Genomic DNA, 15,657 nt, shown 5'->3' on the forward strand with positions numbered 1-15,657 from the left:
TGAAGAGTTTTCTCCATTCTATCGTAGGATAGTATGATATGAGGCTAAGAAGCATCACTACAGAATAAGCGGGTAAATTCAACCTGATTTATGAAACATATAATCAGATTTCATAAAGTGTAGTAGGCTACTTAATGATATTTCCACAAACACAGTAGCATTGATAATTAATTGCATCATCTGAATGTGCCATTTGGTACGATTCAAATGTACTTGTGTTTGGAAATGCATGTTTGGGAAGGTAGTATAACGCATCTGTGTCATTTTAGATTTCTTTGGCTATTCAAAAATAGCAGATCTATACTTGTAGATCTGCTATTTTAGAAGAATCTTGAAAATGTTTGCAAATCTTTTAATATATATATTTTTTTTTAAAGCGAACATTTGTAACTCAACTCTTTGCTTCTCGGGGGATCCCTGGAACAAAACATTTTGAGAGAGGGTGGTCTGTGGCCAAATACATAATCTAAAAATGTTTTCTAAATCCTAACAGTATGTTGCTATATCGGTGGTGCTCCAACTTTTCCATGTCAAGGACCCCCAAAATGATTTGTATTTGGCCGCGGACCCCCATCTCAAAATATGTTGTTCCAGGGACCCCCAGAATCAAAGATCGGAGATAAAAATGTTCGCTTTAAAACGTGTATATACTCAAAGATTTGCACCAATTTTCAAGATAAAAAAAATAGCCAAAAGAAATCTTAAAATGACACGGATGCGTTCCCGGATCGAATGGGATATTACTGACGTAGCTTCATGCTTGGAATTGCCCTATTCTTATGTGCAAAATCAATAGAGGTGTGGGGTGGCAGTGGCCCAGGACCGCTGGGGAATTAGAAGGTTCCCAGTTCGATCCATATGGCTCCTCCCCCTGGGCTAGTGTGTCCAAAGTGTCCTTGAGCAAAACACTGAACCTTTAGCTGTTCCTGAGGAGCAGTTTGGTGCCTGCCTGTGTGAGACGTGTGTGTGAATGGCTGAATGCTGTGAGGCGCTTTGAATGAAGGCGCTAATACACATGCACCATTTCCTGAAAACAAAACTAAGAAGTATGCCAAAAAAAAATCTTGATATTTCAAGATTAATATATTATACATATTAAGCAAGTATTATACTGAAGGCTAAAAGTATATGGATGAGGTACACACACACACACACACACACACACACACACACACACACACACACACACACACAGGGACGCAGAGAGTGGGGGGGGGGGGGGGTGGACATACTCAGTTCCATTGGGGGGAGGGATAACCCCCCCCCCCCCCCCCCCACACTTTTGGGATGAAGAAAAAAGAAAAAGAAGAAACCTCCTACATCTACAATTCGTGGGGTACATTTTTTGTACCGAATTAATGTAACAAAAACACACACAAAAAGTAACAAACCCGGTAAAAAAAAACGCTGCGTCCCCCTTGGTTCTAAAATGCTCTCTGCGTCCTTGCACACACACACACACACACACACACACACACACACACACACACACACACACACACACACACACACACACACACACACACACACACACACACACACACACACACACACACACACACACACACACACACACACACACACACACACACACAGGGACTGGCCTGATTGAAAAACAAGCCAGATTGCTTCCCGATTCATCCCACAGAGTGGTGACAAGATATCTTGGCAGTTCCTTTTTACCTACACGCACACGCACACACACGCACGCACGCACGCACGCACGCACGCACGCACGCACGCACGCACGCACGCACGCACGCACGCACGCACGCACGCACGCACGCACGCACGCACACACACACACACACACACACACACACACACACACACACACACACACACACACACACACACACACACACACACGCACACACGCACACACACACACACACACACACACACACACACACAGCTCTAAGTAGAGATGCTGGTGCTGTCTGCGCAGTATTGACCCAGAGTCGGGCCGGAGCCAGCTAGGTCTCTGGGTATTGACCCAGAGAGTCTGAACGGTGCCAGGGCTCTCTCTCTCTCTCTCTCTCTCTCTCTCTCTCTCTCAGACGCTTCGTGTTAGCTTCCCTCAGCATGCAGCACGCTATAAATAAACCCTGGAGCACCCACTGCCAGTAGGTCAGGACAGCGGGATGTGAAAGAAAGACACAGCCCGCTTTTCGGAAGAACCGGCGAGGCCGGAATTACACCAGAGATTCGAAAACAAAAGAGATTCTCAACCCATTGCACTATTTTGCACTTTGGCAATTCAAAAATAGCAGATGTACAAGCTCATAGCGCGGCACCGAGTGCCGCGCTACGAGCTTGTACATCTGCTATTTTTGGAAAATGTGTGCACATCTTTGAATATATATATATATATATATTTTTTTTTTAAAGCAAACATTAACTAAAATCTTTGCTTCTGGGGGTCCCTGGAACGAAATATTTTGAGATGGGGGTCCGCGGCCAAATTCATATCGTTTTGGGGGTCCTTGACACGAAAAAGTTTGAAAACCACTGATATACTGTAGAAACATACGTTTTTCAGAAAACCGTTAGGATTTAAAAGACATTTTGCAGAATCGGAAGCTCAGGCCTCAATGGGTTGATAGATTACGCGGTGTATACAGTGTAGTATGTGCGTATCTGCAATAAGTCGTCTTTCTGATTAGTTGTATCTCTGACGCTGTTACACTGAATGTTTTTTGCGATTATGGAATTGCTACTGAGTCAAAGACCTTCACTATGACCAGTGGTGTAAAGTAACTAAGTACATTTACTCAAGTACTGTACTTAAGTACAATTGTGAGGTACTTTTACTTTACTGGAGTATTTCCATTTGTCTATACTTTTACTTCTATTCGATGCCTACACCCCTGCCCGACCACTTCGGTCTGCCACCTCGGGGCGACTGATTGCCTCGTCACCCAAGGGTCCTTCTGGCCAATCGACACGGTCACAACTGTTTTTTTTTTCTGTTCTGGCCCCACAGTGGTGGAATGAACTTCCCACTGAAGTCAGGACAGCAGAGTCACTGCCCATCTTTCACCGCAGGCTGAAAACCCACCTCTTCAGGAAACACTACCCTTCCTCTCTGCCTGGCCTACTTGTTGTTAACTAGTTGTTTTAGTGTTGTATTGTTTTATTGGATCTTGTTTAGTCGATACACTTATTTGTTTTAGCTCTTGCTCATTTGATTTAGCTATTTTGTCTCATCTGTTTAAGAAAGTAGGTAGCTGATATATTGCACTTTTACCTTAGCGCTAGGTATACTCTTGGTTGCTTGTTTTTGCAGGAAATGCACTTAAGACTTCTGGTGATTAGTAGTTTCGTTCCCTACCTATGTTGAATGCACTTATTGTAAGTCGCTTTGGATAAAAGCGTCTGCTAAATTAGCGGTCCTCAACCTGTGGGTCGGGACCCCCAGGGAGGTCCCCTCAAGATTTTTTTGGGGGTCCCCAGATGACAGTGAAGTGACAATTTAAGGACCTTTAAGACCCTTTTCATACCTCAAAAAGAAATAAAATAAAAAGACCATTACTGCATCAAAAGTAATCAACAAACTGTACTATTACTATTTTTGGCTATTTTCACAATATGTATCTGTGCAACCGAAAATGTAATGCCTTAACTCCTACATTCCAATTGCTTATCAGGTTGGGGGGGTCCCCAGTTCAATTTCAAATATGATTATTTTTGGGGGTCACGGCCTGAAAAGGTTGAGAACCCCTGTGCTAAATGACTGTAATGTAATGTAATGTAATGTTTAAAAAACAATTTTAAAAAAAGCAAGGGGGGCAAAGAAAAGGTCCTGTGCGTAGTCCTGGGTTACACCATATTCATGGTACAGTGAACGCATTTCCTGTAGTGTCTGTCTGCTGGACTTTAGATGCAGCTGCACAGCCTCATTTTCATCCCTGGAGCTGGTTTCAATCCATCTAAAAAACCCAGGCGTCGGGAGCCAAAATGTTATAGGACAAAAAGGGCGGTTATGAATGTCCCTGGGCAGCGCGGGGCAAACAGCACTTTGTGCGGCGCCATTAGTCTGCAAGGAGCCCTCCGTCACCACGCCACCCCCTAGGTCCCTTCAATACCACACACACACATAACCACATTTCTGTGTGCAATGCACTGCGGTGTAGAAGTAGCTACGTCGATTTATTCAAGTACTGTACTTAAGTACAGTTTTGAGGTATTTTTGACTTCACTGGAGTACTTCCAATGTTCAGCACTTTTACTTCCACTCCACTACATCTCAGAGGCAAATATTGTACTTGTACTCCGCTACAATTATTTGACAACTTTAGTTGCTAGTTACTTTGTAGATTTTGATTATCATTACAAAACATGCATTAACCACTTCAGCCCTATACACATTTCGGCCATTTGAAAATAGCCGATCTACAAGCTCACAATGCGTCGCGATGCGACGCATTGTGAGCTTGTAGATCTGCTATTTTCAAAAGATTTGCATACATTTGAAAACTTGCGAAATAGGACATTCCGCGCAATGACTACCTCCTACTTTTGGTACTTTAATTACATTTTTGATACCAACCACGTTTGCGCTTTCACTCAAGTCAATTTTGAATTCCGGACTTTAACTTGCAACAGAGTCTTCCTCCTACATTGTGCAGTATTGATACTTTTACTCAAGTAAAAAAAAAACGTGAGTACGTTCTCCACCACTGAACGCAGAACCCACACAGAAACCCGCGGCCGTTCCACGCACAAGCACACGTCTCCGCCTCCGAAACAGAGCCGCTGGCCAGCACCAGTATAGCGGTAGCCGGTAGCGGGCGGGCTCTCTGGTGCTTTGGTTATGTAAGGCCGTGCGTGTTCTGGCCCATGGTTCTCTCTCTCTCTCTCTCTCCATGATGAGTAATGCCTCTAGCCCCCGCTGCCCACCTCGTCCGCCCATCTGTCTCCCTGGCACACTTAACCCTTTGAGGCCGGGAAGGGAAAGCATGTGTGTCATTTTAAGATTTCTTTGGCTATTCAAAAATAGCAGATATGCAAGCTCGCAGCGCGGCACCGAGTGCCGCGCTACGAGCCTGCAGATCTATTTTTTTGAAAAATCGTGAAAATGTGTGCAAATCCTTTATATACACTTTTAACTCAAATCTTTGCTTCTGGTGGTCCCTGGAACAAAATATTATTATTATATATTAGACAAATACATATTTTGAGGGTCCTTGACAAGAAAAAAGTTAGAAATCCATTGATAATATAGCATAAGTAACATAAGTAAAAAAAAATAAAAAATAAATAAAAACTTTAGGAAAAAAAACTGTTAGGATTTGGAAGACATTTGTAACATCCCCAGAAGCAAAGATTTGAGTTAAAAAAACTTTCGCTTTAAAAAAGTATATATATATTCAAACTAAAGATTTGCACAAATTTTCACGATTTTTCCAAAAAAATAGCAGATCTACAAGCTCATAGCGCGGCACTCGGTGCCGCGCTATGAGCTTGTATATCTGCTATTTTTATATAGCCAAAGAAATCTTAAAATGACACAGATGCGTTCCCGGTCTCAAAGGGTTAACACGGTAACACTGACTGGTACCACTATTATAGCACAAGAGGATGGGGCAGGGGGGGGGGGCAGAGGGAGTAAGGGAGGAGAGGACGGTACGGGGGGAAAAGGACGGACCGTCAGCGAAAAGGAGAAGAAGAGAGAGAGAGAGAGAGAGAGGGGAGAGAAAGTAGAGATAAAGGAGAGAAAGGGAGCAGTGGTGTGTAAAGTAACTCAGTACATTTACTCAAGTACTGCACTTTAAGTACGATTTAGATGCATTTTTACTTTACTGTTTCCAATTGTCTATGCTTTCACTTCTACTCCACTGCATCTCAGAGGTAAACATTGCACTTTTACTCCACTACAAATATTTAGAAAACTTTAGTCTGTGTGTCTGTGTGTCTGTGTCTCTGTGTGTGTGTGTGTGTGTGTGTGTGTGTGTGTGTGTGTGTGTGTGTGTGTGTGTGTGTGTGTGTGTGTGTGTGTGTGCAGCAGTAACCTGATCAGCCCCGTTAGCAGATAGCATCAAGGGCACAAGAGAGGACAGGGCACAAAGGTGTGTGTGTGTGTGTGTGTGCGTGTGCGTGCGTGCGTGCGTGCGTGCGTGCGTGCGTGCGTGCGTGCGTGTCACACTCACATGTACTACAATAATGTTCTCTATTTACTCAAAGTGTGCTAGATACCTTCATGTGTGAGTGAGTGTGTGCGCATGTACAGTGCATGTGCATGTGCATGCATATGCATGCACATGCAGAGTGGACACTTTTGAGGATGAGAGAAAGAGAAATGGAGAGAGAGAGAGGGAGAGAGAGAGAGAGAGAGAGAGAGTTATTTTGACCTTCATTCAGGAGAAGTACAGTGGTTTAGTAGGTGTTTCTCTATGCTGATGATAGAACGCTCACATTGCATAACAAATACAACCTCTTCTTTGAAGGGTGTGCAATGTGAAGCCTGTTTGTGTACACTACAGTATCTATGGAGGAGGTACAGTGGTGGGAAAAAGTACTCACATTTCTTACTTAAGTAAAAGTATCAATACTGTCATTTAGAAATACTCTGTTACAAGTAAAAGTCCGGAATTCAAAATGTACTTGAGTAAAAGTACAAAAGTATTGGTATCAAAATGTACTTAATGTAGGCTAAGTTTTGTGATAATAATTCAAATCTACAAAGTAACTACTGTAGTAAGTCAAGTTTTCAAACAATGTGCGCTCGTGCGTGTGTGTGTGTGTGTGTGTGTGTGTGGTGGGGGGGGGGGATATGCACGTGTGACCGTGCATGCGTGTACAGTATATAGATATGCGTATGGATGTGTGTAAGACAGTGATTCCAGTAGCAGAGGACAGGATCAGCAGAATATTCTGTTTACTGGAAGCTGAACCAGCTGCTCTAATTAGGTAAGACTGACACACAACCTAGGATTTATGTCCGTCTGTCTGTCTGTCTTTCCCACATACGCGCACGCACACACGCACACGCACACACACACACACACACACACACACACACACACACACACACACACACACACACACATTGGGCGATTGGTGTTGTTAAACTTAATTTATGCTCCGCTGCACTGCTGTGTCGCCCGCTGAAAATAACAGACCTACAAGTGTGTGTGTGTGTGTGTGTGTGTGTGTGTGTGTGTGTGTGTGTGTGTGTGTGTGTGTGTGTGTGTGTGTGTGTGTGTGTGTGTGTGTGTGTGTGTGCGTGTGTGTGTGTGTCACGAAGACAAATAGAGACGCTGTAGGGGCACTCTGCTACTGCTGTACTCAAACTGCCACAGATGCTTACATTGACGTTGATATATACTGCTAAATGATGTATCACCTGTACATGAGACTATACTATGCACAAAGCTCTATGTTCTATATCTGTTGCTACTCCATTGCTGCACCTCATTTATTTCTGCTATTTCATGTCATGTATATATGTTACTATATCTGCTGCTATTTTAACTGCCTCACACCATTGCCATTTCTTCTAGAACCATGCACCCTTTGTATGTGTGTCTTACTCTACTCTATATTGTTCTTCCCTTTCTTGGAAACTACAAATGATGCACTCCTAACAAAAACATATGTCCTTTTATGGGAAACTTCACTGAATGAACTCCATGTGAAAACCTTTCTTCACAGACAAGCAAACCCCCAATTTCTGGGTGCACTGCTATCAATCAGTCAAAAATGTACCCTCTGAGTTAAATTGACACTTAAGATAGTACACTGCACGGCCCAAGGCTCCAGGTTCATTTTGAATTCAAAGTCAAGTGAAAAGCTCTTTCCCGACGGCCCGTAACCGTAACAATCCAAATCCACATGCCGCGTAGGAGAAGGAGAAGAGGCCTTTTGACGATTCAGCCTCACACGGTAATGACTGATGCACAGACGACCAGCCAACCAAAAAACTGCCCCGATCAGCTCCCTGTTGCCTCCCGCCTAATGCCTTTGCTATCTAATTGGACCGAGCCAGCTGGCTAAGCAGGAATTGGGAGACAGAGAGAGAGAGAGAGGGAGAAATAAAGAGAGAGAAAGAGAGTGAGAGAGACAGAGACAGTGCATGTGCGTGTGCATGAGTGTTTGCCTGTGCATGTGAGAGAGAGAGAGCGTGCGTGTGTGTGTGTGTGTGTGTGTGTGTGTGTGTGTGTGTGTGTGTGTGTGTGTGTGTGTGTGTGTGTGTGTGTGTGTGTGTGTGTGTGTGTGTGTGTGTGTGTGCGTGTGCGTGTGCGTGTGTGCGTGTGTGTGTGTGTGTAAGGAGAGAGACACACACAGACATAGAGGACCACATCGCTGAATAAGGCAGTGAAAGTCTGATCGACACGTCTTCTTGTTCTGTTTGAGGATATAATGAAGGGACGGGGTAGAGGGTGTATCCAGAAAAATCTTTTACTTCTTCTGCTGACTGAAGAAGCTGCATGTGGCTTCTATCACCACGAGACACACATCCCTGTTATGTCTTTGATAGATCATATGACAGATATGTGGAAGAAGGGGATGGTGGAGGACTGGATATGGATTGAAATAGGAGGGGAGGGGATGGAGCGCCAAGATGAAACAGATACAAATAGAGAAACAGGGGGAGGGAGGGAGAGGGAGGGGGAGAGAGAGAGAGAGAGAGAGAGAGAGAGAGAGAGAGAGAGAGAGAGAGAGAGAGAGAGAGAACAGGAGAGGTCAGGATGATAATGAAAAAACAAGATTCATGAAACCAAAAAAGTGTTCGAAAAGGCATGAGAAAAAATAGGAAGGAAAGAGAGGAGCGGAGAGGAGAGGAGAGGAGAGGAGGAATGACAAGCATGACAAGGAATGACCCCCCCCCCCCCCCCCCCCACGGTGCTGATTAGGCGGGAGGCTCAGCATACTGAGACCTCACTGCCTTTGTTCTGCTTCTCCTGAGACACACAGAGGAGCTATGAATGAATGCTAATGGCTGCACACACACACACACACACACACAGAGAAAGAGAGAGAGAGAGAGAGAGAGAGAGAGAGAGAGAGGGGGGGGGCAATAGATGAGAGCAAGAGAAGATGAGAGAGAGGGGGAAGACATAGGGAGGAAGACAGAAGGGGGGCAGTGCTTGAAAGAGATAGAGAACGGGCGAGACGCGGAGAGAGAGAGAGAGAGAGAGAGAGGTAGACAGACTGAATAAATGTGATAATATAAGAAGATGGGACAGAGAGATTGGGCTGTAGAGAGGAGGAGAGGGGCGAGAGAGATGTGGATGATATTGGGAGGGAGACACACAGAGAGAGAGAGAGAGAGAGAGAGAGAGAGATGGGGGGGGGTTATTGGTATTCCAGCATAGAGCGAAGTGAGAGAGGGCGGGGTCGAGAGGAGGGAAGATGTGAGATGAAGTCAAAATAAAGACGAGGACTGAATTCTTTTGGGGGAAAGAAGGGAGACTAGAGTAGTGGGGTGGGGTTCACACTACACAGTACACAGTAAATGTAGCAAACGTTACATTTATACACTCTATAAGAGTTACACATTGATAAATTAACACTGAGGTGTACACTGTGAAGACCATCGGAGAGTGTAAACCGACCCATAGGGTCTAACTATCAGAGTTAACCCATTAGGGCCCGATTCAAAAAATGTTGTTTAGGTAAAAATTTTAGGTAAAAATGTTCGCCTTAAAAATGTATTCAAAGACTTGCACACATTTTCACGATTTTTCAAAAATAGCAGATGTACAAGCTCGCAGCGCAGCACAAAGTGACGCACTGTGATCTTGTATATCTGCTATTTTTGAATAGTCAAAGTATAAAATAATGGTTAGAGTGGTTAAAATCTAAAAATGGTTTTAATGGTTGCATGCCATAAGGTAAGATAAGGCAAGATCAGATATAGGACGAGGTTAGATAAGACAAAACTCATTAATCCTTGAGGGGAAATTAAACCGCTAGACTAGCTAGGAACAGATAAAACAGAGACTGTGTGTGTGTGGCAGGCTCACCTATCTCTCTCTACCATAGCCCTATTAATGTCTCCATGTTGTGTGTTGGATGGAAACCTAATATGTCCAAAAACGTTCCTTTTTTATTATTTCAGTTTTTTATTTTAGCAAAAAATAGCTGATCTCTACAAGATCACACCGCCTCACAATGTGAGCTTGTATATCGGCTGTGTTTGCTACGTTTGTGTGACACTAGTCTCGCGTAGCCAGACCCCACAGAAAATGAAAAACAGCGACCTCTGCTGTTTCTGATTTTGTCTGTGGGGTCTGGCAGGAGGCAAATGGAAGACCAGTGCGCAGGGAAACCGGGGTTTGTGTCTGCCTTCAGCGCATCACTTCCGGTTGGTGCGACTACGTTTTCATTCCCACTAACAATATTTCAACACGGAACACTAACACCACTTCTCCCAGAGAACATGGATGGTTTTGGTTATAAGCCCACTTGTTTCTATGATGAAAGAGTAATTTAAAATGTGAATATCTTTCCATGGTTTTGTCCGCTCCGAGGACGCTATTGCTAAATTAGTTTTGGCTAGTTTCAAGGGGGGAAGGGTGGATGGACACGTGAATCCCGCCCACTACATTTGATTGGGTAAAGCGCGGCCTGCTTCCTGATCTGAAGGCACGCCCACTTGTAGCCAATGCGCACACGTTATGACGAACCTCTCCGACAGATTCCACTGCAGGGCAGAATCTGTTCTTGAGAGATTAGTGTGACACTATTGTATGACAAAGTAAGGCATTCGTTTACAAAAGAGAACAAAATATGGAGATATGAGGTTTCTGCATGACATCAACGATATCCATAGTCATTGATTGGCTCATTGATAATATGACTAATATGACTCATTCATTGAGTGAACGATGCACTGATTGGTTCAACTCTCCAGACACTATACCTCCAGCACAGCAACGTCCTGAGAGTTCATTTAAATCAATAGCCACGGCCACAACATCTGGTCATAATAGCAGCTTGTGTGATGAATGACTTCAGGCCCGCCCCCTTACCTTGAAAGAGGAAGGCTTTGGTCTCGTTGTGGACGCCCGGGACTTGATAAATTCCCGCGTAGGAGTCCCCGAGGTCGAGCTCATCAAACAGGTTGACGTGAAGGGCAGGGTCCACCCCAAAGCCAAGAACTACAGGGGAGGGAGAGGGAGAGAGGGGGAGAGAGAGAGAGAGAGAGAGAGAGAGAGAGAGAGAGATCAGCATCAGTACCATAGACAGCAACTAGAGAGAGAATCAGCACCATGGCTAGCGACTTGCATTTCATGGAAATGTACGTAGCACTGGCTTATAGGTTAGGATTTTCTTTATTATTATCCCGCTGCTGAAGTTAGTTGTCATCAGTGGTGTAAAGTATAAAGGTAGGGTAAGTGATTTTTTTTTGCTATATTTTTTTGTTTTTGTTAAAAAGGTTAAAGTACTATATTGTGATAGTAATCATTGCTACAGAGCGTTTGTTCGGTCACCGGGGTCTCTCCAGCTCTTTAGTAAACACAATATAGTACATTTTCAGGTAGGTGACAACATTTAAGCCAATCAGGAGAGAGCACTGAAAATGTATTTTCTGTTTAATAAAGAGCTGGAGAGACATGGAGACTCCTTTTACTGAACAAACACTCTATAGCAATGAGTACTATCACAATATAGAGCTATTTAACACTTATTTTAACCAAAGTAAATCACTTACCCTACCTTTAAGTACAAATTTGAGGTACTTTTACTTTACTGGAGTAGTTCCAATTTTTCAATATTTTTTGTTCTACTCCACAACATCCCAGAGGTAAATATTGTACTTGTACTCCACTACAATTATTTGACAATTTGAGTTATTAGTTACTTTGTAGATTTTGATTATTGTTACAAAACATACATTAACCACTTCCCTAAATACAAGCTCACAAGGCTTCGCTTTGCGATTGTGAGCTTCTAGATCTGCTATTTTCAAAAGATTGAACACTTGTGAAATAGGACATTATGCATAATGAGTACTTTCTACTTTTGGTACCTTAAGTACATTTTGATTGATTGAATACTTTATTAGCAGTTTGGAAGGGAAAAAAAGCACAGGAAAGTACAATTCAATACTAGATCTGCTAAGAGGATTTTAAAACCAAGAACGCCTATGGCTTGTTTCCATTGGGGTCCATTGTACTCAATGAATTGAATTCCGGACTTTTACTTGTAACAGAGTATTTCTACATTGCAGTATTGATACTTTTACTTAAGTAAACAATTTGAGTAGTTTTTCCACTACTGCTTTTATGATGACCTACTGTCCGTTCCAAGTCACTTTTATAGATCCATCTATTGTGCCTAAATATCTGTAAACAAGACATGATAGCGGCAGATATGGGGGGGAAAAACCCCAAACAAAACAAAACAAGTGAAAAACAGAAAAAGCACCAGTTCAATTCAATACAGGCTACGTCAGTATTGAATATTGCCAGGAATATTTACATATACAGTATCCCAATGGAAACAAGCCATATAGTGCTTTATTGCAGGGGTCTTCAACGTTTTCAGGCCAAGGACCCCCTAGCTGAGAGAGAGATGAAGCATGGACCCCCTCTATATCGTATAAAATTGTGTTTCAGATTAAACTTTTTTTGTTTACTCGGTCTGCTCTTTTTTCCCTCTACATCAATAGCCTCTTTGCCAAGAAATAGCCAATCTACAAGCTCACAACGCCTTGCAGCGCGAGGCGTTGTGAGCTTGTAGATCTGCTATTTCATGGTAAAGTTCTCCTCAGAAAATGTTAGGGTTCAAGTGGTTAAGGTAAAAAATAATCCTATCACAAAAAGATTTGGCGGACCCCCTGTAGTAACTCTGAGGACCCCCTAGGGGTCCCGGACCCCCTGTTGAAGACCCCTGCTTTATTGGGTTTAATCCTTTTTAGCAGACCTTGTATAGAACTGCACTTTCTGTGCTTCTGTTGCAAACTGTTAATAAAGTATTCAACCAATCAATCAATCAATAAATCAATTAATCAATCAATCCATCAATCAAGAGATTGTGAGTTTAATAAATGACACAAAACTTACCAGGTAAGGTTTGTAAAACGCAGTACAAAAACGAAAGTTTGAGTAATAGTCCCATTTCGAATGGAAAAAAATACCAAAACGCCACTATAACTCCATACTCGACTGGCTGCCCACCTCCTAATGCTGGTGGTTGTTAAATACAGTCACTATCCCACACACACACCGCACACACACCCACATCCACCACACACTCACACATCCACACACACACGCACGAACACGCACACACACGACTTCAGTTGACAATCCAGGTGTAGTGCGTAAAATTACGCATCATCAGCTATCCGCAGCGCAACGATCGAGGCAGGTGTACAGGTCCACAACTCCAGAGAAAAGGGAGAGTTGTCCAAAAACCCGTTAGATTTCCCGTTCAGTGACTGTTGTCCACACACAGACTGAGCTCAGAGCGGCGGAGCATCATCGCCCGATCAGTCCGACTGCAACCGAATGAGGAGCGGCCGGTGTGTGAGAGAGGAGAGAGGAGGAGACACCAGCAGCCCAGTGGAGGAGGAGGCGGCAGGTGGAAAAGGAGCTACCGCAGGCTGCCCTCTTGTGGGGGGATTTAGTATATCACCTACTAGCCATGGTTCCAATACGGTCATCAGTCATGACTCATGATGACAGTCATGGATGAACTTCAACATAGTGTTTGCACTTTCTCCCTTTTTCACTCGTCTATCTACCTAAACGTTCAAATTTCAAATATAAAGTGCTTACCCCATGGCCACTAATGTTGCAATATACGTACGGGTCCTCAGAAGTACCCGTATCTTCCGTATTGCTCAATAAAAAGGATTTTAATCCGACCGGTGGTCTTTTTCTCATAGTTATAATGTATCAGGGTGCAATACATCTCCCAACCAAACGTTACGCAGTTGAAAGCATAATGGAGAAAATACGAAACAAATGGCCACCAATCGGATTAAAATGCTTTTTATTGAACAATACGGAAGATAAGGGTATTTTGGAGGACCCGTGCGTAATTGTAACATCCGTGGCCATGAGGTAAGCACTTTATATTTGAAATTTGAACTCGTTCTGTACAAGCCAAAAAGGAAGGAAGTGCAAACACTATTGTAGCGTTTGCGGTCCCTCACAGCTAAGCTAACTCACTAACTTAAATAAAAGGAGGAAACATGGACTGACGTTTTAACCAGAGAACCGAGTGCCGAAAAATAACAAAGAGGGTGCTGACTGTCTACTGAGTCTCCTCACACACTCACTGTGCCACCATGTCTCTGCCAGACTGCCACTTCCTCGTTCCTCTTGGCGGGCTTCTTCTTTACCCACCCCCTTTGATCATTGTGTTAACCCCTTCTCAGCCTGACCTAAACTGCCTACCTGAACTATGCACCTCCTCGGACCCCCTGTTGAAGACCCCTGCTATAGTGTTGTATACACAGTCAATCTAAATGGTTGGACACTCACACCAAAAGTGGGTGCAGCTTAAGTGTTTAATAAATTAAGATTGGCTGAATACCTTATTCAAGTGGTTTTCAAACATTTGTATGAAATGTTCTCAAAATCTTGACAAATCCTGAGACATGTTGAGAAGTCTTTCATTATAGGACATGGAGGGGACCCGCCCCAGATGTATATGTTTTGGGCCATGGAAACCCATTTGAAAAGATTTCGTGCCAGGGACCCCCTTAAGAGAGACTTCTCAACATGTCTCAGGATTTGTCAAGATTTTGAGAACATTTCATACAGTTGTGAGCTTGTAGTTCGGCTATTTTCAAGCCCCCAAAAAAATGAAATAGGGCTTATAGGTGTTTAAACTGTTCCTCATTTTGCTGAGGACCCTCTGGAACCCCTCCCACTCTGAGAACCAGGGCCATTCGACCCCATACTGTACATCAGTGGCAGTTGTACTAGCATTCATATAGGCTTCTATTGGTATAGTAGGAATAATAGTAGCAATTCTTTGCTGTCGCGCTGAAACCTCTTAAGTCCGTGCTTTAACTGTTTCTGTTTGTTGTTTTTTTTGTAAATGAATGCCCTACTGCCATACTACAGTGACACTCAAAAGTAGCAAAAATAGCCGATCCACAAGCTCGGCTATCTTTTAATTAGAATCCTAATAAGTAACAGATTTGGACATATGAGGTTTCCACCTGACAACCAGTGAATTGCACTATACCCCCTAATTATTATAGACATGTCGATCAGGCAAGTTATAGGTTTACTTTTGGGTGTTAATAGGGCCTAATATATCCAAATAGTAAACCTATAACTTGACACTATCATTATTATGTCTAATGAGAGGGAGAATGCTGCACACTCTGCATTCTTAGCCACCGTGGCAACCTTTGTCATTGATTAAAGGTGTGGGGAAATTGCCAGTCAGGGATAATTGACTCGGCTATCACAACAACCCCATAAGGATGGTGGAGGCCCCGGGGAGATGGAGACCATGCAGAGTCTGTGGATTTGTACTCCCGATAAATCTTTTCTGTGTTGTGTGACTGACTGGGCTGGCATGGATTCCCTGCATTTTGATCCCCGTTTTGATGAAAAACATTCCTGGGCCCACGATGCAACCCCCCCCCCCCCCCCTCAGAGTTAAAGTGTGCGTTTAAATGCATATGGCTCTATACAAGCTTAAGTGTGCTGCTGTGCTGTCTGACATTGGTTGATTTAA

General features: G+C 43.4%; 1 protein-coding gene across 1 annotated transcript in view; it reads right to left on the reverse strand.

The window, feature by feature from the left end:
* LOC311040125 (protein kinase C-binding protein NELL2-like) overlaps window positions 1-13,159 on the reverse strand; it is a 104,058-nt gene extending 90,899 nt beyond the window's left edge. The window contains exons 1-2 of the mRNA XM_084050207.1: window positions 13,017-13,159; window positions 10,980-11,108 (exon numbers count right to left, since the gene is read on the reverse strand). Of these exons, the coding sequence (XP_083906333.1) occupies window positions 10,980-11,108; window positions 13,017-13,071 (184 nt within the window). The 5' untranslated portion in view covers window positions 13,072-13,159. The remainder of the gene's footprint in view (window positions 1-10,979; window positions 11,109-13,016) is intronic.
* Window positions 13,160-15,657: the final 2,498 nt, after the last annotated feature.

This window comes from Gymnoscopelus microlampas (assembly GCF_963454915.1).
Source record: "Gymnoscopelus microlampas genome assembly, chromosome: 23".
NCBI classification, from domain to species: Eukaryota; Metazoa; Chordata; class Actinopteri; order Myctophiformes; family Myctophidae; genus Gymnoscopelus; species Gymnoscopelus microlampas.